Here is a 27,872-nt window from a genome sequence, read left to right as displayed (position 1 = left end):
GGCTAGCACAATGCGTGACACACAACTGTTATTCAATTTAGTGATGAGCCAATGACTTCAAGGATAATTCTGAGCAAGTAACGGAAATAAGAGAACAGTATTATAAATGACAACTGTAAGTATATTTTCAAATCACAGAAACTTTTTCTGGTCTCCTACTCCATATTATCTTTACATATAACTTGATTCAGAACTCAATCACACTCACACTACTTTAACTCAAGGATTACGTCCTTCCCTCCATTTCACTTCCACCAGTCTATCTTACACAGTTCAAATCCTCTGCTAAATATACTTCAAATACCTCCTAATTTTCCAAAAGAAAAATTCCAATCTTCTCTGCATGACATATAAAGCTCACAACTATATGACCCTTTATTTCATAAACTAATCTTCCTCCCTGTCTCTATCCTTATATCCTGTATTTTAGCTTACACTGAACTATTTTCAGTTCCTCTAAAGTGCCATGCTGTTTTATGCCTCACAGTTTTAAAGATATTGTTACCTTTGTTTAAAATATCTTTTCCCCATTGACAATCTGGTAAACTCAATCTTCTATTCAAAACTATATTCCCAAATCACCCCTGGGAAATGTTTGTAGACTTGCATGAAGTTCTAATCAACTTCATCCTTTATATCACTACTTTAACCTTCTATCTGATTTTCACACTTCCCATCCTACAGGGCAGTTATTATACCTATCTCCCATTCTATGTGTCCATACACAATTTTTAGACAAAATTTACTTCAGTACAGATGTTTACTCCCTAAGCATATTTGATAGCTTTTTACTTCTATCCTCATTTTCAACAAATTTTATCTACTTAACTGATGTTGTATTCAATTGAATTTAACAAACAGTCACTGTGTACCCATCTCATTCTAGGTACCAATGATACACAAATGAACAAAACACTCAATATTTAAACTGCCTTAAATCTCTTATGGCCCAGCAAATCCATTTTAAGTGGAAAAACCTCAGAAGGGAGAGAAAGGAAGAATAAAATAGATGAGATGGCAAAGAGGTGTACGGTCTCCAAACTTTCTATAAATTATAGCAAAAGTATACCCATTACACTAAATCACAAAAGGGAATATTAAAAATTGAAAGGAAAAAGCTGCATCTTTGAATCTAAATCTTCTGATCCATAATTCCACCACATTGCCCAAAACTATGATATTCAGAGTAGCAAATACATAAAGATCACCCCCAGCCAAGTAGTCCCAAAAACATTTTCCATGAACTGTGAGGCATGTTTTTATACATGTTTCTAGTCAAAGTATTTCTTGTGGCTCCTCCATGTCTAACCTACACTTCTAGAAAAGGTAAGAATAATTTCAATAATTGTAAGAGAATACCTTTTTTCTTCAAAAGCAATTTACTTACTCTTCTGTTCAATGATCCAGAGAGCAACTGATGCTTTGCTTTGTAAAATACAGCACACAGTCAACAAAACACATTTCTCTACCCCTCCAATACATATATCCATTTAAAAACTAATTTAGCATGATCTAGTTACAAGAACACTAGACTGAGTCTAGTAGATCAATCCCAGCTCAGCTTTTTAAAAGCAAGAATTATAGAGCCAGAGTGTTAAGGTTTGAATACTAGGCTTAGGTATCATCTGCACAACTAGAATAAAAATAGTATCTGCCTGATAAATAGTAAGTACTACATAAATGTTAGCTAACATTGTAACAAATAATACTGTACTATCTTTTAACAGCTCCATCAGAGAGTCTAGCTAAAAGGTTGAATATGCTAAACATTTTAAGCACCATCAAGATGGCCAGGACTAGTGCTGCTTGTGCAACTGCCCTAACCCTTTAAGAAGGTAAATGTGCTTAAAGCTAGGACCCAGTGTAAAAAGCCTCCATGACAGAAAGATTCTTTTTTTCTGTTTTGTAGACGTGTTGTCATCCTCTTGTCCATTTCATTTCTTCAGCATTTCAAAGTGAACCCTGCTTCTGCTTGTATCTTCCTATACAAACTGAAATTGTTGGCCACAACTCAACTCGTTACTAACTTGAAATCTGGCTTGGAGAAAGAGCCCACGTTTTCTCTGACCCTGTATTTATTCTAAGTATTCTCAGGGAAACTGATGGATCGCACTTTAACTCTAAATCAATTTGAGTGTTTCACAAGAAATATCTAGTTATATATTTTGGTCTCTGTAAACTATCCCATTTCTCTGTATCCATACTCTAAATTGATTCAAGATTCTATTAATAAGCTCCTCCACCCCACAGATAAAGAAATAAGAGACCAAAGCAAGCAACTGCGTTGAAACTAAGAGACCAAAGCAATCAAACAAGCATATTTAGCATTACACAAATTGGCCAAGCACATGGCAACAATTAAAAATCAAGAGAAACCCAAACCAAACCAAACCAAACCCAAGCATCTTTATATTGAAAGGTATACTTAAGCAAGCACATATTATTGAATCTACTTGAGGTTTATAAAAAAAATAGGAAACCCTGTATCACATGGCTCAAAAACTATGCTCTGAGTATTAATTTGCTGACACTTATGTGAAGACTGTAATATCTGCATGAAAGTACAAGACTTAAAATGCCTGTAACTATGACTCAAAAATGTTATGTGTATACACGTGAGTGAAGGTTAAGTGGTTAAGACAAGCATACATGCATTTAGGTACTCACTTGCTCCAATTTAAAGATATGCTGATTGAAGTAGTGTTGTAAACGTTCATTAGCAAAATTAATACAGAACTGTTCAAAGCTATTATTTTCATAATCTTCAAACCCAAAAATATCAAGAACACCAATGGACAAAGTCTATAAAACAGGGAAAAAAATATGCTCAAATTTATTTCATGAATAATATCCACAAAATAAGTAACAAAATGTTCAAAGTTCTTCTAGAGCAGTGGAGAGGAAATTCTGGGGGGCCAATGTTCAACCAAAATAGTCCACAAAATAAAGGGCATCTTAGTTCTCTTTATCTTCATTTTTTTTCTTTTTATCCCAATTATAAAAATACATACAAAATTTTAACACATGTAATACACTGATTACTTTACAGAAATGCTTGAAGCAGGGTTAGTAACCTGTTACCTCAATCTCAGAAATTCATAAACTCCAAGAGACAAGGAAATAGAAAGAACCACCAATGGGGAAATAAAAAATAACCTAAAGCTAGGTTGCTCGTGATTATTCATGTTTATGCAAAGAACACCATGCAAGTTCCACTATTTTGACTTCTAAAGCCTAACAGAATTCTGCTTCACAAACCAAACTAAGAAGTATGTTTAATCAGCCTTGTGCAAACTAAAAATGAAACTGGGTATCAGAATATGGTTTTTTCAAATTTTAGTTTTCATCAAAAAAATTATACAAGGTTCATGATGTTAAAAAGTTCTAAAAGGTTGTAACAAAAAATAGCAATCCCTTCTTCAATGTCAACTTCTGCTCCCTAAAATCCATACACTCAAATCTTTTAGCTATTTGGTATAAAATAGTACAGTACAGTATACAAGTGCTCATTCATCTACGTCTTGATATTTTATTTCTACAAATTATATTCTAACTTATTGCTATGGATAATAGGGATTCAGCTCTAATGTCCCCAAACCAACATTTTTCTCACCACCTCACCTCATTCTTAAAATAGAGTTGCAAGAAAATTTTGGTTAAATAAAAACAATTTTTCTCCACCGCTGCTAAGACAGACACTGGGCAAACTAATGTCATGAGTGATAAATAGTGAGAGATTTATTTAAGTCTCCATTAAGAATATTTCCTTTGGGGTAACTGAGTGGCTCAGTCAGCTGAGCATCCGACTCTTGATTTTGGCTCAGATCATGATCCCAGGGTCATGGGATCGAGCCCTGCACCAGGCTCAGCGCTGAGCATGGAGCCTGCTTAAGATTCTCTGTCTCCCCTCTGCCCCTCTCCCTTACTCATGCTCTCTCTCTCTCTCTTAAAAAAAAGTATTTTCTTTGATTCTAATTCTAAGCCCTTATGAAAAACAGTGAAAGTAATGAACTTTAAAAATATGTCAATTTGGTAAATTAGATTACTATTACAATTAATTTTATGGCTGTGGGCTTACTCAAATCATAAAAAGTTAATATAAAAGCAATTACACATTTAAGACAGGAGAATTAAGTAATAATGATGATATTTTTAATTACCCTGAATATGCAGACTATTCCATAAAGTTGCTGAGAAATAACAATGGATTTAAAATAATTTGAATATCTAAAATCTGCCATATTAAAAAATAAATTCCAAGGGCACCTGGCTGGCTCAGTTGGTGGAGCAGGTGATTCTTAATCTCAGGGTTGAGGTTGAGCCCACACTGGGTGTAGAGATTACTTAAAAATGAAATCTTAAAAAATACATAAATAAATAAATTTCAACCAGATAAATAACCTGAATATAAAAAATTAAATTCTAAAAGTATGAGAATAAATATTTTTATAATCTTGGGGTGAAAGATGCATTCTTATGTAAGAAAAATAAATACAACTCTGGAAAATAAGGGAAAAGAATGACAGAATTAACTGCACAAAAACTTAAAACATATGGGCCAGGGGCACGTAAGTGGTTCAGTCAGTTGTGCATCCGACTCTTGATTTTGGTTCATGTCGTGATCTCAGGGTTGTGAGACTGAGTCCAGCATTGAACTCCTACCCTGGGTGTGGAGCCTGCTTAAGATTCTCTCCCTCCCCTTCTCTCCTTCTCCCTCTCCCTACCTCCTGGCCACTCGCTCTCTAAAAAGAAAAAAGAAAAAAAAAAAAAAACAGGCCCAGATATATAACATAAATATAACATAAAAGTTAAGAGAAAATATTTGTAATATATATCAAACTATAAGTCTCTGCAATATCCACAATGAATCCAAAAAAGGAGTAACAAAAAGGCAAAATATATAATGAAATAATGAAAAAACATGAGAAGATGCTCAATTTTAATCTATCATTGAAAAAACAGACAATAAAATGGGATACTCCTCCTAATCAGACGCATAGATGAAATGACTGATAATATCCAATATGAGTAAAGGTGTAGGGAAACAGGCAGTTTCATACACTACCAGTGGAGTGTAGTCTTTTTTGAAAAGCAATTTAGCAGTAGCTACCAAAAATTGAAAATGTATATTCTTTAATCCAGCAATTTACTTTAAGGATTTTATCCTAGAGAAATGTGCACAAAGAATATTTGTTACACCATCATTTCTAACAATAAAAAAAAGCAACATTTTTATGGGGAAATTTATGGTATACAGGTATACATACTATATAATATTACAAAGTTATTAAAAATAATAAGGTCCAGATATATTTCAAGACATACCAGGTAAAAAAAATACAAGTTAGATACAATACAGATAGCATAATTCTATTTTTATGTTGAAAAGCAACTCTGTATAGTCTATATCCGTAGAAATGTACATAAGAAAAAGGTCTGGAAAGACAACAGAACAGTAGTTTCCTTGAACAGGGTTTATATGTCTATAAAAACAGACATAAAGAGGAAAGAGCAGGGAATACATATAAACACAGATTCTTACTTATTACTCTACATAATTCTGTGTTTTTAAATTTCATCTTTTAATTATTTTATTAAAATAGGTTTCCAAGAAAAATATATAATAATGTAGTGTATGTCTACCTTCGTATTTTGCTCCAAATCTTTACTATTCAGAAGTGCATGATTAATCCGAAAAACTATCCAGTCAAATAGGGCACTATATAAAGACTTAGCCATGGAGTTCCTCACTGTCACAGCCTGAAAAAAAAGAAAAAGGGTTGGAGAACAAATGAAAATGGCAATAATCTAAGATACTATAACAAAGTGTGTTTTTCTCTCGATCAATCAAGAAATATCCAAGAATTCTTATCCTGAATAAGAAATTTAATTTTCTGTCAACATAAATAGCCTATAATTGAAGTTTTCCATATACATATACTCATTTACCTAGTCCAACTCAGGTAAAGTAGACTAAAAGGTACAAGAAACAAAATATAGGTCAGTTCTAAACAGTTTTACTGAAAATTGGGGTATACATTTTATCTAGTAAAGAAGGTATTATAGGAAGTTTACAAACAAATGAACTTTGCCAGCTGAAGTGGGGAAGACTATTCCAAGCAGAGGAATAAATCTGTTGGAAAACAGGCATCAGTTATAGTTATCTGTGGAATCCTAGTCGGAGTCAGACTCTTAAAACATAATCAAAACAATGATATTCCTAGTCGTCTTCAACTTGTCATCCATTTTAACCTTTAGGGTTTCTCCATCACCAGAGTAATGGTTTCATTATGGAGTAATACAATTTATATTTCCCCTCACTTCAAACTTTCCCCAGTTTATGGAAACCCTCTGTACTATCTGCTCAATTTTTCTGTAAGTCCAAAATTGCTGTAAAAAAATAACATCTATTAGTTAAAAAAAAAATTCAACATTTAGAAAGCACTACAGGCTAAAAAGGAAGGACACATATCATAGAGAATTGAGTCCTAGTAGTTAGAAGAATATAAGTCCTAATAACATATATTTGCTATCTAGGGACTTATTTTGAAGCTGAATCAGGTACATATTTATATATCTGTCCTAACCTTTAGAGGAAATAGAGAATAATGATTAAAAGCTAGGCTATCATCCAATCCCAGTTTCTCTACTTATTCTAGCTGTGTAACCTTGACCAAGATACTTGAAACTCTTAAGCTACAGCTTATGCATTTGTAAAATGTAGATAATACTACAATCTACCACATGAAATGATGAATTAATTTCTCAGTTTTGGTGAATAAAAAAACAAGTTTCAAGTTTCTAGACCAAAAAATAACTACCTAAACCATTACCTGCAAAGAAAAGATGGCTATCAAATTCTCTACCTTTAACACCAGAAACTTGAAAATACTTGGAAAACATTTATAAGTTCTGAAAGAAAAAGGACTGTGACCCTAGAATTCTATACTTAGGCAAGTTATCTTTAAAATTCAAAAAAATCAAATAGAATATACAGGGAGAATAACCATTCAATTTTTCCCAGGGTGCAAAATGAAGACAATCTGATCTAGCTTAGAAAAAGTAAAAAGTTTTATTTTTTTTTAATGTTTATTTATTTTTGAGAGAGAGCACAAGTGAAGGAAGGGCGGGGGGGGGGGGGGGTGCACAGAGGATCCAAAGTGGGCTCTGTTGCTGACAGCAGAGAGCCCAATGTGGGACTGAAACTTACAAACTGCGAGATAACCGACTGAGTCACCCAGGCACCCCAAAAGATTTAAAACTACATACACAAGCATAAGTCACAAAAACACAGAATAAGAAAACATATTAGCATAAAATATACAAATGGGTTGAATTTTTTAGTGAGAAGACAGACCTTCATATTAAATTAAAAACTACAACTCACTTATGGTTTACATTAAACAGCCACTATTTTTATAAAGTAACAGTCAGACAGAATCCAGATATACCAAATTATACCAACATAATACTTATTTACCCCATAACTCCCAATATTATACTTTTAGCCCTTTTTCTCTGAAATGTGGTCCTTTCACAGCTTAATCTCAATAAACCCATATGCCAATTAACATTTTCCAACCCAAACAAGATCTCATTGAGTGTTTCCTATCTCAGTGAATGGTACCAATACTCTTACAGTTGTGTGAACGAGAAAATTAGGATTTATCCTTAACATCTCCTTCTTTCTCCTTGCTTCCCATTAAGCAAATCACTACCAGATGCTGTTGATTTTACCATCTAAATTTCTTTCTTTTTAAATATCCATTTCTCCCTATCAATATATCACCATTTTAGACAAAGCAATAAACCTCTTTCTCCTCAACTCATCTTCCCACATTCACTCTTGTCCTCTGTGTTAGAATTCTAAAATGGTCCTCAAGATTTCCATCCCCTTGTGTACACGTTCTGAATAACCCTCTCCTGTTAGGCATGGGCAGGACTGTAAATATGATGAATTTCACTCTAGTACCTATCTTGTTACACGACAAAAGGATTTAAAAGACATAATTATGGCCTAAAATCAGCTGATTTTTTTTTATTAATCAAAGAAAGTATCCAGCAAAATCTCCTAAAAGAGACTGAGCCTTTCCATCTGAGATTCCCTTGCTGGCTCTGAAGTAGCAAACTGCTATACTGTATACAGGACCACAAGTAGACTCTGATGAGCATGGCTCCTGACAGTCAACAAGAAATTAGGGCTCTCAATCCTATAACTGCAAGGAACTGAATCCTGTCAACAACCTGTGAACTAGGATGCTGAGTCACAGATGAGATCACAGCCTTTTCAGACATCCTGACTTCAGCCTGGTGAAACCATGAGCAGAGGACAAAACAAACCTGTGCCCAGACTGCCAATCCATGGAAACTGTCAGAAAATAAATCTGTGTTGCATTAAGTTGCTAAGATTGTTACAAAATTATAGAAAACCAATACACTCTCCTCTAATTCTTTAAACTGTTGTGAGACTGATCCTTTAAAAAAATAATCAAAGACACCTTTTTTGCTGATAACATTTTAAGAACGTTCCATTGCTCTTAAAATACAAAAATTCTTTTTTTTTTTTTTTTTTAATGTTTATTTATTTTTGAGAGAGAGAGAAAGCAGAGTGTAAGCAGGGGCGGGGAGGGGCAGAGAGAGAGGGAGACACAGACTCAGGCTCCAGGCTCTGAGCTGTCAGCACAGAGCCCCACGTGGGGCTCAAACTCACAAACTGTGAGATCATGACTTGAGCCGAAGTCGGATGCTCAACTGACTGAGCCACCCAGCTGCCCCTTAAAATACACAAATTCTTAAGAACTGCTCCTTAATTTTACCTTTAATGCCTAATACATTTCTGGACACAAATACGGTTTTCAAATATTTATTAAATAAATAAATACACTAAACAAATGCAAACAAAAATAAGTCAGGAGCTATAAAAATTATCTGAGAAAGTTCAATTTTAAGTTAAAAATGTAAATAAACATAAGGAAATATTTTATATTGAAAAAAGTTGTAAAACAAAATATAAAAGTACTAAACCTTTATGCAAAAAAAAGGGCAAAACCCTGTAAAAGGTCTGGCTTTTGGGGGCACCTGGGTGGCTCACTCGGTTAAGCATTCAACTTCACCTCAGGTCCGCATCTCACAGTCCGCAAATTCAAGCCCCGTGTCAGGCTCTGTGTTGACAGCTGGGAGCCTGGGGCCTGTTTCAGATTCTGTGTCTCCCTCTCTCTCTGCCCTTCCCCTGCTTTCTCTCTCTCTCTCTCACTCATGAGTAAACATTTAAAAAAATTTAAAAAAAGAAAAAGAAAAGAGCTCTAAAAGTTGGGAGACTATGACATAAGATACATGACATAATGAAGAAATACAGACTTGAAGGTACATTTAGAAGGACCCGAAAAGATGGTATAAATAGATCAATGTCAGCCTAAAAAGCATTCTCTAGATAGAAATAGTTCTATCACTATTTCCCCACCTCTGTGTCTTCTAATCTCACATTCCTGTCCTATTTTTATAATAACTGTCATAGTTTCATTTCTCATCATTTTCATTAAATTGTACTATAAAATAGTAGGCTTTTCAATAATTTTCCCACTCATACACACCTGAATAGTATATTATTATAATTATAATGGCAAAGACAGCAATACTCAGTATACAGATGATACTTAAAGCCATGGGACTAGGTGAGAGAACCTAGATAAGGAATATAGAGAATAAAAGACAAGGACTGTGTAGGGAGCACTACATCTTTTAGAAGTCAGGTGGAAAAGAAACAGCAAACAAAAAGAATTACAAATGAGTGGCCAACAATGAAAAAGTGAACCAGAAAAGTATGATGTCCTAGAAGATAAGAAACTGCTTGAAGAAGAAATAATCAACTGGATCAAATACTGCTCATTTGTAACTCTATCTAGTTCACCCTATATTAATAATATAAAACTTAAGAATGGTGAACAAATTAAGATCTCTGGAGAAAAATATAAGCCTACTGCTTAAAATCACATTCAAGTAAGTTTTCAAGTTAAGGGAAAATTCACAACCAAATTTCAAGGGCTCAGAAGATACTTCAATCAATACTCTTTTTTGTTATTTTCATTCTGTTAAAAGAAAGAACAAACTCAAACTTCTAAAACTGTTCAGAGTACTCTGATCTCAAGAAAATCTATTCAAGGGCACCTGGATGGCTCAGTTGGTTGAGCTTCTAACTCTTGATTTTGGCTCAGATCATAATCCCAGGATCATAAGGACAGCTCTGCACTGAACATGGAGCCCACTTAAGATTCCCAGTCTGTCTGTCTGTCTGTCTGTCTGTCTCTCTCTCTTTCCCTCTCCCCCACTCACACTCTCTCTCAAATTAAAAAAAAAAAAAAGAAAAGAAAAAATAGAAAAAAAAGGAGAAGAAAATCTTTTCATACCTCTGCCAGCTTGTATGGCAAAATAAGTTTTTCTCCCACTGTCACGGTCTTCCTTGTAACTAATGCTTCAAATAGCATCTCTTCTTTAACCTATACAACAGAAAAGTAAATTCAATGTATAAGATTTATGACAATGTATTTATTGAAAAGCCAAATAAAGAAAAAAAATGCTTAATGAGATTAGCAAATATACAATCGAAAAAACAAAGACAATACATTGGGCAATTTAAATATTGGCCATGGTAAAAGTTAAATTTTCCACTCACCCCACTTCCCAGTGCCCACCTCCAAAAAGAGAAGGGGTGTAAGACAGATGTGTCTTTTTAAAGTTTCTTTCTGACCATAATGGAAAAACATGTTTCTTTGTGCAGAATATGGAAAATACAGAATAGTGCAAAAGAACATTTTAAGATGGTCAACAATAATGCCACAACTTGCAAGCAAGGACTAAAAAGTGAGAACACCTCTTGAATTCGAAAAGCATTACAGTGAGTACTTATTTATGTTTCAGAGGTTTGATATTTATTTGCACATTTAAACTTTAAAAGAAAGTTAATGCTTCCTTTGTTCTCATTCTCTCTAGAAGCAAATATGATCATGAATTTGACATGTCATCATTTAAGTTCAGTATCATTCAGTTCAGTTGACATTATATATATTAGATGTATTCGTAAATACATTATACTGCCAAGTTTATTTAACTCTTAAATCTATGGCATCATACTGCCCATAAGTTTTTGAATCTATGTTAATAATTTACATCAAGCTTATTCATTTTAACTGCTGTACAGATTCCCAGTATATAAATTACTACAGTGTTTAACCCATTATCCTACGTGTAGGAGTTTACAATACCCACCATTTTGCACTATTAGGAAGTAAACTGAAGTGAATACTCTTGCATATGAGTTCAAGAGTTTCTCTGAAGTACAAGCCTAAAAGGGGAATTACTAGGTTGTAGCATACACATTTTCATCTTTAAAGGATATTGCCAAACTATTGCATGTGGTTTTCACCAATTTGTTCTCTCATCAGCAATGAGCATTCCTATTTCTTCAAACCTTGACTATACTTGGTATTATCAGACTGCTGATTTTTGCCACACTGAGATCATGAAATGGCAAAACAAGGGCGTTTTATAAAAGCATCCATACATAAAAAAGATAAAACACTCACAAAATTTTATGTAGACAGTATGATATAAAGTATATCAAGCAAAAAAGATTTGATTATAAAGAGAAACTGAGTTACAAAACAATAGAGTGAAGCATTACCCTACCACCAGCAAGTCATGATAGATCAATCGTTTTTTTTTTTAATGTGATGATACCATAAAGGAAATATACCTTCTTTTGGAGCATCCACTGCTCAATCTTCAAATTCAAAACAAATTGGAAAAAATTTGAGGACCATTATCTTTACAAAATGCAGAAAAACTACAAATAAATCACCAAAGTTTAAATAAAAGACCTCAAGCTTTTAGCTATATTTACAATATTTTGAAAAACAAAATTAAACAATGCCAGATTACGCAAATATGACAAAGCTAATAAAACTAAGAAAAAAACGTATGTGATAAAAACCACTGTTGTTTGGTAAGGTTAAGCAATTATTACTAAAAGTGAGTATTATTAAATAAATGATCTAGGCAGTAGACTCAAGAAATTTTTTTAAAAGAACAAACAAACATAAGCTGGCAACAATGTGGAGCAAAAGTCAGTTCCATACACTTGTATAAACTGGCACAACCACTATAGAAATAATCTGTCAGTATCAGTAAACTATATATGTGAGTATACCATAACCCAAAAATTATACTCCTTGGACTATACTCTAGAATAATTCCCACACATGTTAACAAGGAGACATGTACAAAAATGTCTATCATAATACAATCTATAAATGAAAAATTACAAATCTCAATCTCCACTAAAAAAGATGTTTTACTCATATAATGAAATTTTATAAAGCAACTAAAAAGAATCATTTAGAATATTTAAATCAGTATTGAAAACTCTCAAAAACAGGATATAGAATGAGAAAGTCAAGTTTTAGAATGATACATTAAAACATTTATATATATAAAGTACAAAAATATGTAGAAAACTATTCTTTTTTTAATTTTTATTATGTTTATTTATTTTTGAGAGAGCGTTAGTGGGGGAGGGGCAGAGAGAGAGAGGGAGACACAGATTCCGAAGCAGCACTGGGCTCTGAGCTAACAGCAGACAGCCTGACGCAGGGTTCAAACCCACGAACCGTGAGATTATGACCTGAGCCCAAGTCAGACGCTTAACTGACTGAGCCACCCAGGTGCCCTAAAAACTATATATTCTTTATGTAAACATCCATCTATTCTGAAAATATAAAAACAAAACTGAGAATTATAAACACCAAATTCATAATAGTGTTTACTTATGGTGTGGCAGAGTACAAAGTGAGCTACAATTATATGCAGTATTTTATTACATGGGTACGGTTGTGAGTACACAGGTATTTATTATATTGTGTATAGAAAACCATTCATAATTTAACAGAGAAAAATGAAGAAGATATATTAAAACAGAAATTAATACATAATAAGTAAAATGGCAGAAGTAATAAATCTAAAGGCCAATTATTTCAAAATAAGAAATGAAAGACAACTTTTACCAAATCAAAAAAACATTAAGAAATACAGAGGGGCGCCTGGGTGGCTCAGTCAGTTAAGCATCTCACTATTGGTTTCAGCTCAGGTCATGATCTTGCAGTTTCATGAGTTCAGGCCCCACATCAGGCTGTGCACTGGCAGCATGGAACCTGTTTGGAATTATTTTTCTCCCTCTTTCTCTGCCCCTCCCCCACTCATGCTATCTCTGTCTCTCAGTGTTAATAAACTTAAAAAAAAATTATAAAAAGAAATACAAACAGAAACCTAACACAATAGAGAAAATGTTTTTAAACATTAACAGAATACTTACAAAGAATGCAAAATAAAATTTTAAACATTTAATCAACATATGATTTCCTAGAAAAACACATCCTAAAAAATTAACGAAAAACAAACAGGAAGGACACAAATATTGTTGATCACAAATACAGGGTTGATATCTCTCAAATTTTTAAGGAACATATTATTCTTGGCTAATTATTCTTCTTTTAAGTGCAGAAAACATTTTGAAAGGATAAAAAACTACACAATTCACTTTAAGGAGCTGGCTTAATACTGGCACTAAAACCTAGTAATAATAATGATCGTACACAGATCTACACACATATGCACAATCACACAAAACACACAAATCTTGCTTATGTTTGATAAACATCCTGAAGAAAATGACTGAATTCACGGTATTTTAATCAGCCATCTCTGTAATTTCCCAAATATCCTTAATTGTACATATGACTTTTAATTTAAAAAATTAGTTTTATTAACACAAAATAACTATGGATAGCTCAATATCTAGTCTACAATGTTTCTCATATTCACATAATTGAGAAACTGATATGTGTGTTAAAAACCCATTCTTTATATTGTTTTAACAGATGTTAAAACATATTCAAAACACATAAACCTGCTAAAAACTGAACAGTTTTTGATAATGATGATAGTTCTAATGTGCTCCAAAATATGCAACAAAAATATGCTCTACAATTAATCTACTGGAGCTTGTTCACCTTTCAATAATTTCACAAGTATATATCCCAAATAGAATTTAGTAAACAGACAACTGAAAATATTCATTGCTGCCTGAGGTAACTACAAAAAAATAATTAAAAAAATAAAATTAAATCATTATTTCAGAAACATTTCCTCCAAAGAAATAAATATAGGGGTGCCTGGGTGGCGCAGACAGTTAAGCGTACAACTCTTGATTTCAGCACAAGTCATGATCTCATGGTTCATGGGATCAAGCCCCGCCTCAGGTTCCAGCTTGAGTATGGAACCTGCTTAAAAGTCTCTCTCCCTCTTTCTCTGTACCCTCTCCATCTCTCTCTCTCTCTCTCTCAAAATAAATAAACATTAATAGTTAAAAAAAATAAATAAATCTAAAGTTATCATTGAACTGAACCACTGTGAGGAGAAGAATTAAATTAAAATCTTAACTAAAGAGTTTATATTTTAATTAAACCAGTTACTGTTCCTATCTTTGAATTCTATCTCAACAAAAGCCTTAAGGTTGCAATTATTATTACCAATTTTAACCAATTACAGGAAATCATCTTAAAAATAATTTTTTTTTTTTTAATTTTTTTTTTCAACGTTTTTTATTTATTTTTGGGACAGAGAGAGACAGAGCATGAACGGGGGAGGGGCAGAGAGAGAGGGAGACACAGAATCGGAAACAGGCTCCAGGCTCCGAGCCATCAGCCCAGAGCCTGACGCGGGGCTCGAACTCACGGACCGCGAGATCGTGACCTGGCTGAAGTCAGACGCTTAACCGACTGCGCCACCCAGGCGCCCCTTAAAAATAATTTCTAAGAACTAAATACAGGCATGATACTATGGTAGTTCCTGTCAGTACTTCTATAGCTCCTCAAACTTTGAAGATAACTTCTTCCTACTTACTACCAAACCTCCATTCTTAGAACCTGTTCAAACTATATGTAACAAGAGGATGGTTAAGAAGCTTGGGTTCCAATGGGAGATTTCCTATCAAATCACATTTGGAGTTAGTCTAACTTTGACACTGGTAAGCCTCATTCTCAGAATGGGATTTCTCCTTTTCACCAATACCTGGGCTCCTTTTTGAATTACCTGAATTGCTCTTGCCAGTCTCTAACCAAAGAAGGAATACCGCACTAGGACAATAAGCCTTGGTACTTGCTGAATGCCTGAACTTACAAGTAAACCCACTAGCTGCCAACGCACTATATTAGCACCATACTAAGTGTTTTTATTGACTACATGTTGACTAAAATATCACCTAAAATGCCTGACTGAAATTGTTTATTCATTCACCTATTGTCAACCTCATGACCTTCAAAATTACCACCTTCAGATACCACACTCCACATCCTAGAAAACTTCAATGAATGAGTCTAGTTTCAATTCCGTGTATCCTCTTCTGCCCCTTCTGCCAGACTAACTAATTTCACTTAAGTTAATAAGCAACACCCAGGCACGTGCAAAATAAGCACTCTAAGGTTAGATAAATAAGAAAGAGGCATCCATTGCCCTCAAAAAGCACTGCCGCCTTATAATGAACACAAACCACTAAATAACTTTCTGCTACAAAACCAAAATTAAATTTGGCTAAGCAGACACAAATGTTCTATCCTGATGGAGTCAGCTTACAGCATTTAATAAGGTTAATCTCTATGAAGAGGCAAATGAACCAAAATTTGAAAGATAATATTTTAACATAAAAAAGCAGGCTATTTATACCTGCAAAAAAATGTAAACAACCAAGATGTCCTTCAATAGGTGAATGAATAAACAAATTATGGTACATGCATACAATGGCATATTACCCAGCAATAAAGAGAAATGAGCTAGCAAGTCACAAAAAAGATATGAATGAATCTTAAATGCATCCTGCTAAGTGAGGTAAATCAGTCTGAAAAGGCTGCATTCTATATAATTTCAATTATGTTACATTCTGAAAAAGGCAAATCTACAGGCATAGTAAAAAGATCAGTGGTTGCTAGGAGTTTGGGGAGAGAGGTTGAACAGGTGAAATACAAGAGGCTTTTAGGAATGAAACTATTCTATACCAAGAGTAACATAATGGAAGAACACGACATTATGCATTTGCCATAACCCATAAAGTACAAAGAACAAATTTTTTAGAAAATTATTTCAGACACTGAGGGATCCTAGGAAAGAATGCAGACCATGACAAGAAAATCTAACTGTATGACAAATATATGAAACAACCTAAATGAAGGGAGTGGGAGAAAAAGGTGCTAACCTAAATTAATTCTGGATGAATGGAGTCAGAAAAACTAAAAGCAGAAGGAACACCATACTCTAGTTGATAGTCATTTCCCGTATCAGTGTATGTGTACATACATATATGTACATTCCCATACATGGACAGTTGACACTTAACGTGGATTTGAACTACATGGGTCTACTTAACATGCGGGTGTTTTTCAATAAATACAATACTGTAAATGTATTTTCTCTTCCTTATGGTTTTAACATTTTCTTTTCCCTTGCTTACTTTACTGTAAGAATACAGTATATGATAGATCTAACATACAAAATATGTATTAACCAACTGTTTAATAAGGCTTCTGGTCAACAACAGGCTATTACATTTTGGGGGAGTTAAAAGTTATACACAGATGGGAATGCAAGCTGGTGCAGCCACTCTGGAAAACAGTATGGAGGTTCCTCAAAAAACTAAAAATAGAACTACCCTACAACCCAGCAATTGCACTACTAGGTATTTATCCAAGGGATACAGGTGTGCTGTTTCGAAGGGACACGTGCACCCCCATGTTTATAGCAGCACTATCGACAACACCCAAAGTATGGAAAGAGCCCAAATGTCCATCGATGGATGAATGGATAAAGAAGATGTGGTGTGTGTGTGTATGTATGTGTGTGTGTGTGTGTGTGTGTGTATATACACATACATGTATATGTATATGTGTGTGTGTGTGTATATACATATGCACAATGGAGTATTACTCAGCAATCAAAAATAATGAAATCTTGCCATTTGCAACTACATGGATAGAACTGGAGGGTATTATGCTAAGTGAAATTAGTGAGTCAGAGAAAGACAAAAATGATACGACTTCACTCATATGAGGACTTTAAGAGACAAAACAGATGACCATAAGGGAAGGGGAACAAAAATAATAAAAAAACAGGGAGGGGGACAAAACAGATGAGACTTATAAATATGGAGAACAAACTGAGGGTTACTGGAGGGGTTGTGGGAGGGGGGATGGGATAAATGGGTAAGGGGCATTAAGGAATCTACTCCTGAAATCATTGTTGCACTATATGCTAATTTGGATGTAAATTTTTAAAAATAAAAAATTTTTTAAAAAAAGTTATACACAGATTTTTTTACTGCCCAGGAGAGCTGGCATCCCTAACCACTGCATTGTTCAAGGGTCAACTGTATACTGAAATTGAATAATTAAATAAATGAATGGCAGATGGTAGGAGATAGCTTCCTTATTGTTAAAGTGGGAGTTTCTATATAAGGGGAGAAGGCTAGGATGATACATGTGATAATGTATTAGTTAGAAACATCAGTATGACCTCAGGTTTACCTTTATATAGATATACATGGATATATAAAAACATTTGTAGTATGTGTCTATACATGGATTAGTAAACACACATGTATTTCCTTGCTCTGTCAAACGAGAAGGCCTGTAAAATGATTTTGAGATGAATCTGGCAAGATGAGAAGTGAGCTGGGAAAACATGGGAAATCATCACTCCCGGAAGAATGAGGCAATAAAGACCTTGATTATAGGAAGAACCATGGTAGGAAATTAAGACCTTTGGCTCCTATTTAGACATGAATAGAAAAAAGGTAAGTATCCTTTTCTCTTCACTCATCCAGATATTCCATCTTCAAATAAATAATCTAACCAAAATCTTAGTATAAGAAACAAATCTCAAATATAGAGGGAGAAACACTATTAATGGCTTAGAACATGATACAGTCTAGAGCGAAATACTGATCCTATCCAGCAAATTGAGGGATTATGGATATCTGGCCAAAGGGAGACAGGCAAGAAAACCCAAGCCTTTTAAAGATTCTGGTAATAGCAAAAATTCCATCTTTCCAAGAAACACCATAATAAAAAGCATTAACCCATTTACACCTAACCAAATAGTTACACAAAATTAAAAGTGAGCAGTTACCCCAGTATTTGAGAAATGACAACTGAAAATATAATCACTCACTTCTAATAATTCTGAGACAATAGGCAGAACTTCAGGATTACAGATATCTATGGAGTCATCCCGATATGTCTTCTTTTTATAACAGATATTACCCAAATGTAGTATTGCTGAGAGAAGAGAGAAAATCCTGTGAAAATAAAACCATAAATTACAGCTTGCTTATGTGCATTCTCTACACTTACTTCACTGCAAAATTCTAATCAAGCACATTAACCACTACAAATATGAAGTATCTAATCATTATAAAAATAAAAAATATAGGAATACTAATTATAATAATAAAAATTATGTATATTATGTCAGGTACTTCACAAAGTGCTTTACATGACCTTACTTTCACTACTATATCACTTTTCAAACATAGTTGTTAGAAGAGGACTTGCTATTGCCTGAATCTGCTATAGTGTTTCAAAATCCATACCTTTCTAAATGTTTTTCATCCTGCCTGGAATTGTATCCTTTCCCTACATTGTATATTTCAGATCTACTGCATCAGAAACTTTAAAGGCAAGTCCTTGGAATCTGTATTTTTTTTAACTAAGTAGCTTAGGTGATCTTTCATTATTAGTTACATCTTTGAAATGTTTTCCTACATCATACTAAGGTGCCCTTGATAAATGCTTTTAAAACATACACTATGAGGGCATTAGGGTAAATTACCTGATATCAGGCCCCTCCTATAAAAACAGCATCTACATCTGGACACTCCTTTCCATTCTTCCCTCACATCTAAGAGGAACACACGACCCTTCTCCAGTCAACAACTAAACCTCTACTTGTGCTCTGCATCCTGGGAACTCCAGTTGACTCATTAATTTTATTATACCTATTTCCTATATCTTACCTGAACCTACAAGAACTTTCTACCAAAATAATATCATGTTCACTTTTCTCTTTAAATAACCCATCCTAGATCCTACATCTTCTCCTTCCCTTCACAAACAGGCTTTTTAAACTGTTAACTTACACACTTGTCTTCACTTTGTCATTCCCTGTTTACTATCACATTCTGGCATCTGACTCCATTAAAATATCTCATTGAAGCTACCAATGACCTCCATTAAACCACAAAAAGTATATTGTGTCCTAACTTACCTGATCCCTCAAAGGCATTTAACATAGCTGAACCTTCCATCTAAAAGCCCTTCCTAGAAATCCATACATATATACACATCTTTCTGGCTTGTCCCATTGTTTCCTTATAATAAACCTGTCCTACCTGTAAAATTTTAACTAGTGTGTTTTCCAAAAATTACTAAGTGTTCTAAATAAAATAAAGATACTGCTTTAGGAATCTAACCTATGCATTCAAAATCCCTGAATCAACAACTAATTGATCTAATTTTTCAAACAATTTAAAATTTTAAATGTTTGAGGGGCACCTGAGTGGCTCAGATGGTTAAGCATCCGACTCTTGGTTTTGGCTCAGATCATGATCTCGTGGTTTGTGAGTTCGAGCCCTACATCGGGCTCTGTGCTGACAGCATGGAGCCTGCTTGACATTTTCTCTCTCCCTCTCTCTCTGCCCCTCCCCTGCTCACTCTCTCAGTCTCTCACTCAAAAATAAATAAAGTTTAAAAATTTAGGGGCGCCTGGGTGGCGCAGTCGGTTAAGCGTCCGACTTCAGCCAGGTCACGATCTCGCGGTCCGTGAGTTCGAGCCCCGCGTCAGGCTCTGGGCTGATGGCTCGGAGCCTGGAGCCTGTTTCCGATTCTGTGTCTCCCTCTCTCTCTGCCCCTCCCCCGTTCATGCTCTGTCTCTCTCTGTCCCAAAAATAAATAAAAAACGTTGAAAAAAAAAATTTTAATGTCTGAATCATTAATACGACTCAAATAAAACACAGGCCAATTATAAAGGAATAATTTATAAAAGTACTCTGGGTTAGAGAGGAAATTCAGTATCAACTGAATCATTATACAGACTAATGGAAGCCAAAATATATAAAAACACAAATTCATGGGCCATTTATTAAAAACTATTTTTAGTAGGAGTTTATGTAGTTGCTAATTACATTGTTTCAGAATATGGGGTTCAATAATCTGCACATTAATGTTTTCTCACACACAAATACATAATGCATAGTCTCCAATAATAAATGTTACATAACAATCTCATGTACAATGATTAAACACAAAAAGGATTTACAAATATGAATAAGAATCCCTGTTCTCAGAAAGCTTATAATCTTGCAATAGGAGATAACACAGACTCAAAAACTGTAAGGCAGGGTATACTAAAATACTGAAGGCAGAAACAATACACAATTAAGAAAAATTTCACTAAAGAGACAGGACATGGGGTGACTGGCTGGCTCAGTAGGAAGAGTGTGTGACTCTTGATCTCAAGACCATGAGTTTGAGCCTCACACTGGGTATAGAAATTACTTAAACTTTAAAAAAAAATAAAAAGGGAAGACATGTACAGTACTCTAAAGCAAACAGGTTTCAATTAATATACCAAATTTTGGGCTGCCTACAGGGCTGTGTTAAGAATAATTCTGGGGGCGCCTGGGTGTATCAGTTGGTTGAGCAACCAACTTCGGCTCAGGTCATGATCTCACAGCTCATGAGTTCAAGCCCCATGTCAGGCTCTGTGCTGACAGCTCAGAGCCTGGAGCCTGCTTCGGATTCTGTGTCTCCCTCTCTCTCTGCCCCTAACCCACTCGCATTCTGTCTCTCTCTCAAAAATAAATAAACGTTTAAAAAAAAAAAAAAAGCTGCTGATAAAAAATAAAAAGAATAATTCTGGATTAGATCTGAGTGCAGTGGAAAAGAATTTTGTGAATTATCAGCAGATAATTAATCATGGTCACAGGAGAGGGGAATAGCAGTACATATGATATGTTATCAAAAAAAAGAACTGAAAGTATGTGAATGACTGAAAAACAGATAAAGATGTGTCCTTCAGGGCACTTGGATGGCTCAGTTGGTTGAGCATCCAACTCTTGATTTTGGCTCAGGTCACGATCCTGGGGTCATAGGATAAGAGCCCCACATTGGGCTCTGTGCTCAGCACAGAGTCTGCTTGGAATTCTCTTTCCCTCCGTCCCTCTCCCCCAGCTTGTTTTCTCCCTCCCTCTCTCTCTCTCTCTTTCTCTCTCTAAATTAAATAAATGAAGGGGCACCTGGGTGGCTCAGTCAATCAAGCATCTGACTCTCAATTTCACTCGGGTCATGATCTCACAGTTTGTGGGATCAAGCCCCCCATCAGGCTCCACGATGACAGCTTAGAGCTTGCTTGGGATTCTCTCTCCCTCTCTCTCTGCCCCACCTACTCTCTCTCTCTCTCCCAAAATAAATAAACATAACTATTATTATTATTATTATTATTATTAAAATAAAATGAAGAAAAAAAATTTTTAAGTGGGTCCTTCAAGGAATTGGGAAAATACTGAACATTCAGAATACAACATACTGTTTTAGGACACACCATCAGCCTAGTTAAAATGCAAAACTTGTGTTAGGGAGTATCTGAAGATAATACTAAAAGATAAAGAAAGGTCAAATTAAGGCCAGGCTACTAAGAACATACTTTTTCCAGTGTTTTCCAATATGAAACACAGTGATATCAGAAAGTGTAAAAGACACACAATCCCTTGGTGTATGAGAAATATTTTATTTCCAATGTATGTTGCCTTTAAAAAAATGAAATTCAGTTTCACTATTATTTAATATATAGACTGACACTTTGGTCCATATATGTCAATCAGGTATCACATGAGGTATGTTGAGGGACGAATATAATATAGCATGGAGGAAGTTTAGTGGTACTCTCATTTACTTAGTAACTTTCAGTGAAATGCAGTTTATGTGACTAATTAAATTGGCTTGCATATTTACATATTGTACTATTTGGCAAAAAATCATTTTGGCAAATAATCTAACTGAAGATCATACTAATGATGTAATCACAAGTAAACAAGAAAACAGCAGAGCTGTTATTCTACTTTTAGTATAAGATTAAAAGTTGACAATATAATCACATCTGACATAACTAATTCAATTCCTGTCTCAAAAAAATAGTTCTGTTACTTTTTTTTTTCTGGTGAGAGGTTATTTGTCTTTAATTTTAAAAAGTTTGTTTTATTTTAAATATAATTTGCTTCATCTTTATTTCAACCTTTTTACATTGCTATTTTGTTTATAATGAACAAAATATGTTTAGTACAATAGTACAGACATAAATTTACAGAGGAAAAACAGGGAAATTATATTTTATTGACAGGTACACATGCCTTAGGATTAGAGCTCAATGATGCAGAAAATAAGAAACTATAAAAATAGCATTATAAAGCAAGTTTTTAAATAAGGTCCATGGACAGGCTTTAGGAGCACCATGAATTCCCACAATTGCATGCAAATATTTATGGATGCACATTTTACAGGAAGAAGAGCTCCAACTTTTAAGAGATTTTCAAAGAATTTATAATTAAAAAAGCAATTCATAACAGGTCTTTTAAGTAATGCTTAACAAGGGAGAAGGAAGCACTAGCTCAGCAATATCCATTAGAAAATTCTTTCAAAGAACCAAGGAAGAGGAACTTCTTAACCATACACTGTGATTTGTTCTCTACCAATGGTATAGAGTACAATAAATAAACTCACTGTCTTCGTGTCTTGGGAAGAAATCCTACCATTTCCATGGCCAGTTGTAAGCGTTCAAAGTCATGCCTCAAATCTTCCCCCTCTACAGAGAAGCAATCCTGCTTATTAAAGAAAAAAGGGGAAGAAATCAAGATTACCTATTGAAATATAAGGTAGGCCACTCAGAAATAATAGTAACTCTAGGTAAGTATACCTGTGTATAAAAATTAGAGCTGGTGAAATATTTAGACACAGCCAAATTCATTAGAACTCTTATGCCAGGTTTGCAAACTAAACACATACCTACCAAAATAACAATTAAGTCACCTTTTTTTCTTCCTTTCACAAATCACCAAGGCAAGGATCTCAAAGCAACTTAAGATAAAGAGCTACCAATATAAAATGTTCTGATACCAAGTTTGATTTTGAATGGTGAAGAGTCCTGAAGATCCAAAGCATTTAAGAGAGCTCAATTCCACAAACAAATGTTATTTAATCAACAAATATTTAATAAATGCCTATCCCTATGCAAGATGCTAAACAAGATCCTGAGACACAAAAATAAATTTTAGAAGAGGCAGTAATTTAGTTGAGAAATGAAGCCTAGTTTTATATAAAGATGTTTATATCAGTATTAGATATAAAAATAGTTCCTAATGAAATAATATAAATGTGATTATCAATCAGCAAAAAAAGTATACGTGAAAATTAAAAATCTGCAAAGAATACATATTAGTGCATAAAAATAGCTGTGAACTACCAAATAAAAAAATACTACTTTTTTCGGGTAATCCTTGCATTTCAGTTACCAAAAAAGTCAAACATATACATAATCTGTATCTTTAAAATAACAAATAGGTTTTTAGAGCCCTTTACTGTTTTTGCTCACATTCCCTTACACCTACATTTTCAAACACCTCCTCACACATATTTACTTTTTGAAGATACTGTAGAAGTTTGCATCAAGTTCTCAATACATGCATTAACTGTTAATCTGTTTTATTCACTGAAGATCTCTAGCATCAAGTCAGTGCCAAGAAAAAAGTGGATAATCATTAAGGTAAATATATAGTCAGTGAATTACTGAACAAGTACTGAATTAGATGAAATATTCCTTTTTGAGAAAGTACTCATTTATTATTTTTAGACTATCAAGTATCTAGCATGTACATCCTGCTTTCAACCCTGTAAGAATGAGTTAAACTAGATATAGTTTAAAATATAAACACAAGGAGGCAATTAGGGGTATATACATTCAATTGGGAAGAAAACAGGCTCAGAGATTAAATAATTCACCTAAATGACAGGAGTGGTCAAATGAAAATCTATCCAGTTCTAAATCCTCTGCACTCCCTCATGCAACACCAGTTGCTTGAGCTTATTTATTTAATAGGATACCTCTTAATAGGAATTAAACCAACATAAAATGGGCAACAACTGGTCCCTTGTTAAAAGCAATTTTCTCATCACAGTTCTCCTCAGGATCATTTATACTACTCCATTACATGTATGATAATACAGAACACATTACAAAACAATCCTTAACAATCCTCTCTTCTCGGGACACCTGGGTGGCTCAGTCAGTTGAGTGTCCAACTTCAGCTCAGGTCATGATTTCATGATTCTGCCAGTTGGAGCCCCACATCGGCCTCACTGCTGTCAGCACAGAGCCCCGCCTTGGGTCCTCCGTCTCCCTCCCTCTCTGCCCCTGCCCCACTCGCGCTCTCTCAAAAATAAATAAGACATTTAAAAAAAAAAACATCTCTCTTCTTATAATGCTAAGTCACATAAGTTCTCATAACTCAGAGGGACACAAAGTTTAGTTTGGCCCCAAATATACTCTGAGGAGGGCTAGGAAGATAAACCAAAAGATTCTCAGATTGACTGCTTGCTTTCATCAATTAACTTGTAAGAAAAAGCAACAGAAATTATTCAAACTATAATAGACTGAAAACATCAGCAACAGGCTAGTGAGGAAAGGTATAAAAGGATAGGGGCGCCTGGGTGGCTCAGTTAAACGTCCGACTCCGGCTCAGGTCATGATCTCACGGTCCGTGAGTTCGAGCCCCGCATCAGGCTCTGTGCTGACAGCTCAGAGCCTGGAGCCTGTTTCAGATTCTGTGTCTCCCTCTCTCTCTGACCCTCCCCTGTTCATGCTCTGTCTCTCTCTGTCTCAAAAATAAATAAACATTAAAAAAAAAATTAAAAAAAAAAAAGAAAGGTATAAAAGGAGTAGAAGAATTTGGGTATAAAATTCTAAAAAGAAAAGATGGAGATAATGATGATCTCAAAGGTGGCAGCAACATTGGGAACATGTACTGTACATTTACTAGCACTCTATCAAGCTGTTTATTAAGATGCACTGTCTAATTTATTTATTTATTTTTTAATTTTTTTTAATGTTTATTTTTCAGAGAGAGAGAGAGAGAGAGACAGAGTGTGAGTAGGGGAGGGGCAGACAGAGAGGGACAGAATCGGAAGCAGGCTCCAGGTTTTGAGCTGTCAGCAGAGAGCCTGACGCAGGGCTCGAACTCACAGATCACAAGATCACAATCTGAGCCAAAGTTGGACGCTCAACCAACTGAAACACCCAGGCACTCCTGCACTAATTTAATACTCACAAAAGTTAAAGAACATTGTTATCCCTTTAGACAGACGATGGAGAAAAAAGAGTTACGTGACCTGCTCAGGTTCTCAAATCTAGTAAATGGGTAAGCCAGTCATCAAGGCAAGTCTGTCTGCTTCAGAGCCCAAATCCCGAAGCATGACTCAGACTAAATAACAGCAGATCAGTTCATAACGTCACAATAAGCTCTTTACAGGCAATCAAGTCTTACATTTACTATATGAGTCTACCAGTCTCCTACCTACTTCCCAACAGATCAGTCACTTGATATAATAGGTGAAAAGTGGAAACTTCTCAAGAGTGGCAAAACAGCATAATTTTTCCTACTGAAATTTATCAGAATCTATAAATTTAAATGTCTAAATTTAATTTTCCATAATGTTAAATCTGAAACCATAAATTAATTGATATATAATGAAAAGGTAATGCAATTAAACTTTGTATGAAGGAAAAAATTAATGTCCATAATTCCTGATCCTTCCCAACTCTCTGAAACAGTTGTATAATTACTGGAGGTTGTAAACACATGCAGTGAAAATTAAAGTCATGGTTATTTAAAGCAAGGACAAAGATACGTTTCCAGAAGGAATAGTTAATAAATTAGTTCATTAGTTAATAGATATAGACGAGTGCAGATTCTCAGCCTTTTATATCTGACCTCATTACAAAGGGAATGGCAGGAAAAAGATTTTTTATGTTCTCTTTGTAATTACAAACTTGCCTTTATAAAATGTAACAAATAAAATTAAATTTACCTACTCATTTTATGCCCTTAAATCATACATCATATATGCCCTACATCATATATGCCCTTAAATCACTTAATTTAAACATATTATTTATCTTATTTATAAGAATTTCAATTCTTAATATTTGGAAAATGATAGCCTCTCTTGCTATTAAAAAAAATTCAAAGAAAAATGTACATGCATCCATCATGTGAAAAGACTGTTAACTGACACATAAAACAGGAAGACTATAACTTTTTAAAATAAACAATACATACTACTCACAACATGTGAGTAATGAAATCACTAAAAAAAATACTGAAAAAATATATCTCAAGGAAAAACACCCTGTAGTTCATAAGAATCCACATCAATGTTGAAATCAGGAATGCAAATCAATTTATTGTCAAAATAAATATAGACTAAACATGAGCAGCAAAAGAATAAAGTTTTAAAAAGTAAATTGACTGGTTTTTAATCCACACACTATACACATACAAATAAATCAATTCAAAGAAATTAAACATTAATTTCTCTTCTTTCCTAGAGTCTTTGTATTTCAGCTGATTTTCTTTCTAAGTCATGAGATAGATGCAAATGAGCAAGGTGAGTGAGGGTCCTTTAACAGGAACACAGAATATTTAGGTACTTGTACTGACCGGCTCAGAGTCATAGCAATAATCATCCCAGCTCTGTCTGAGGGGTTTCTTTGTTATCTGAAAGTAAGGCAGATTAGTTAGGTAGAAGTAATGGTTATTACTCTTCTCTAATTATCTCTTAGAAATAATATTCAGTTACCACTGCTGCTACCCAAAGAAAGTTATTTTGTGTAGCAGCATAAAACAAGAAACAACTAGGTGAACATTCAGATTCTGGGAGATCATATATCATTACAACGAATCCATACATGCTGTTGTCCAGCAACTCTGAGATTTGTATTAATTGATCAATCTTACATTCTATGAATACTGACCCCTTTAGGACAAGAATATGTGTGGTATGGACACCGATAAAAAAAAAAACTGGAAGAAGAATTAATAAGCTCTGGGTTTCTATAATACTATCAGCTCATTTATGGGTAATTATTAGTTTTTAAAAAGAAAATATTTAATCACCCAAATATATGCAAATTATTTAAACAGGGAAAAGAAAAAGGTCAGAAGCTAAATCAGTAACTTTTTAAATCTACTTAATTTTTATACAGTGGAAATGTTTAGTATTTATATCAAGAAGTGAAATTTTAAATCATCTTGAAATTGATATATTTGATAACAAAGCTATATTAGCTTATATAAAATAGGTAGTTTCAAAACTAAGAAGTATCATTACACGGCATTCTGTGTATCTTGGGAAAAGTCTAGGATACTCATTTCATAACCTTACTACAAACTATCATCAAATGTCAATTTCTTTACAAAAGCTCCATAAACATTTTTTAAATTACCATAAAGACATTTATTTCCAAGGATATTACATCTTGTCTTGATCCAAAAAAACAAGGAATGTCTTTCTGTTAAGTGATCTACTATCATACCAATTTCATTGATTTTGGTTCTAGAATTTTTGTTAATATGAGAAGTAATAAAATTGGAGAAACTACTGTAATGAAAAACTGGGAGAAATTACTCCCTAATTAGGGGTGAATTTTTGAGTTTCAGAGAAAGATAC

At 34.2% G+C, this 27,872-nt stretch overlaps 1 protein-coding gene across 11 annotated transcripts in view; it reads right to left on the bottom strand.

The window, feature by feature from the left end:
- Window positions 1-27,872, bottom strand: part of MYO9A (myosin IXA) — a 280,075-nt gene that overhangs the window by 178,664 nt on the left and 73,539 nt on the right. For 10 of the 11 annotated variants that reach the window (XM_058737154.1, XM_058737157.1, XM_058737152.1 and 7 more), the window contains 6 exons: window positions 26,864-26,920; window positions 22,872-22,969; window positions 18,268-18,394; window positions 10,404-10,493; window positions 5,644-5,760; window positions 2,668-2,802 (listed from right to left, as the gene is read on the bottom strand). In XM_058737154.1, the coding sequence (XP_058593137.1) occupies window positions 2,668-2,802; window positions 5,644-5,760; window positions 10,404-10,493; window positions 18,268-18,394; window positions 22,872-22,969; window positions 26,864-26,920 (624 nt within the window). The remainder of the gene's footprint in view (window positions 1-2,667; window positions 2,803-5,643; window positions 5,761-10,403; window positions 10,494-18,267; window positions 18,395-22,871; window positions 22,970-26,863; window positions 26,921-27,872) is intronic. The other variant, XM_058737160.1, reaches the window with a different exon arrangement.

This window comes from Neofelis nebulosa, chromosome 7, assembly GCF_028018385.1.
Source record: "Neofelis nebulosa isolate mNeoNeb1 chromosome 7, mNeoNeb1.pri, whole genome shotgun sequence".
Lineage (NCBI taxonomy): Eukaryota > Metazoa > Chordata > Mammalia > Carnivora > Felidae > Neofelis > Neofelis nebulosa.
Note: the sequence above shows the minus strand (reverse complement) of the source record. Positions and strands in the feature narration are given on the sequence as shown.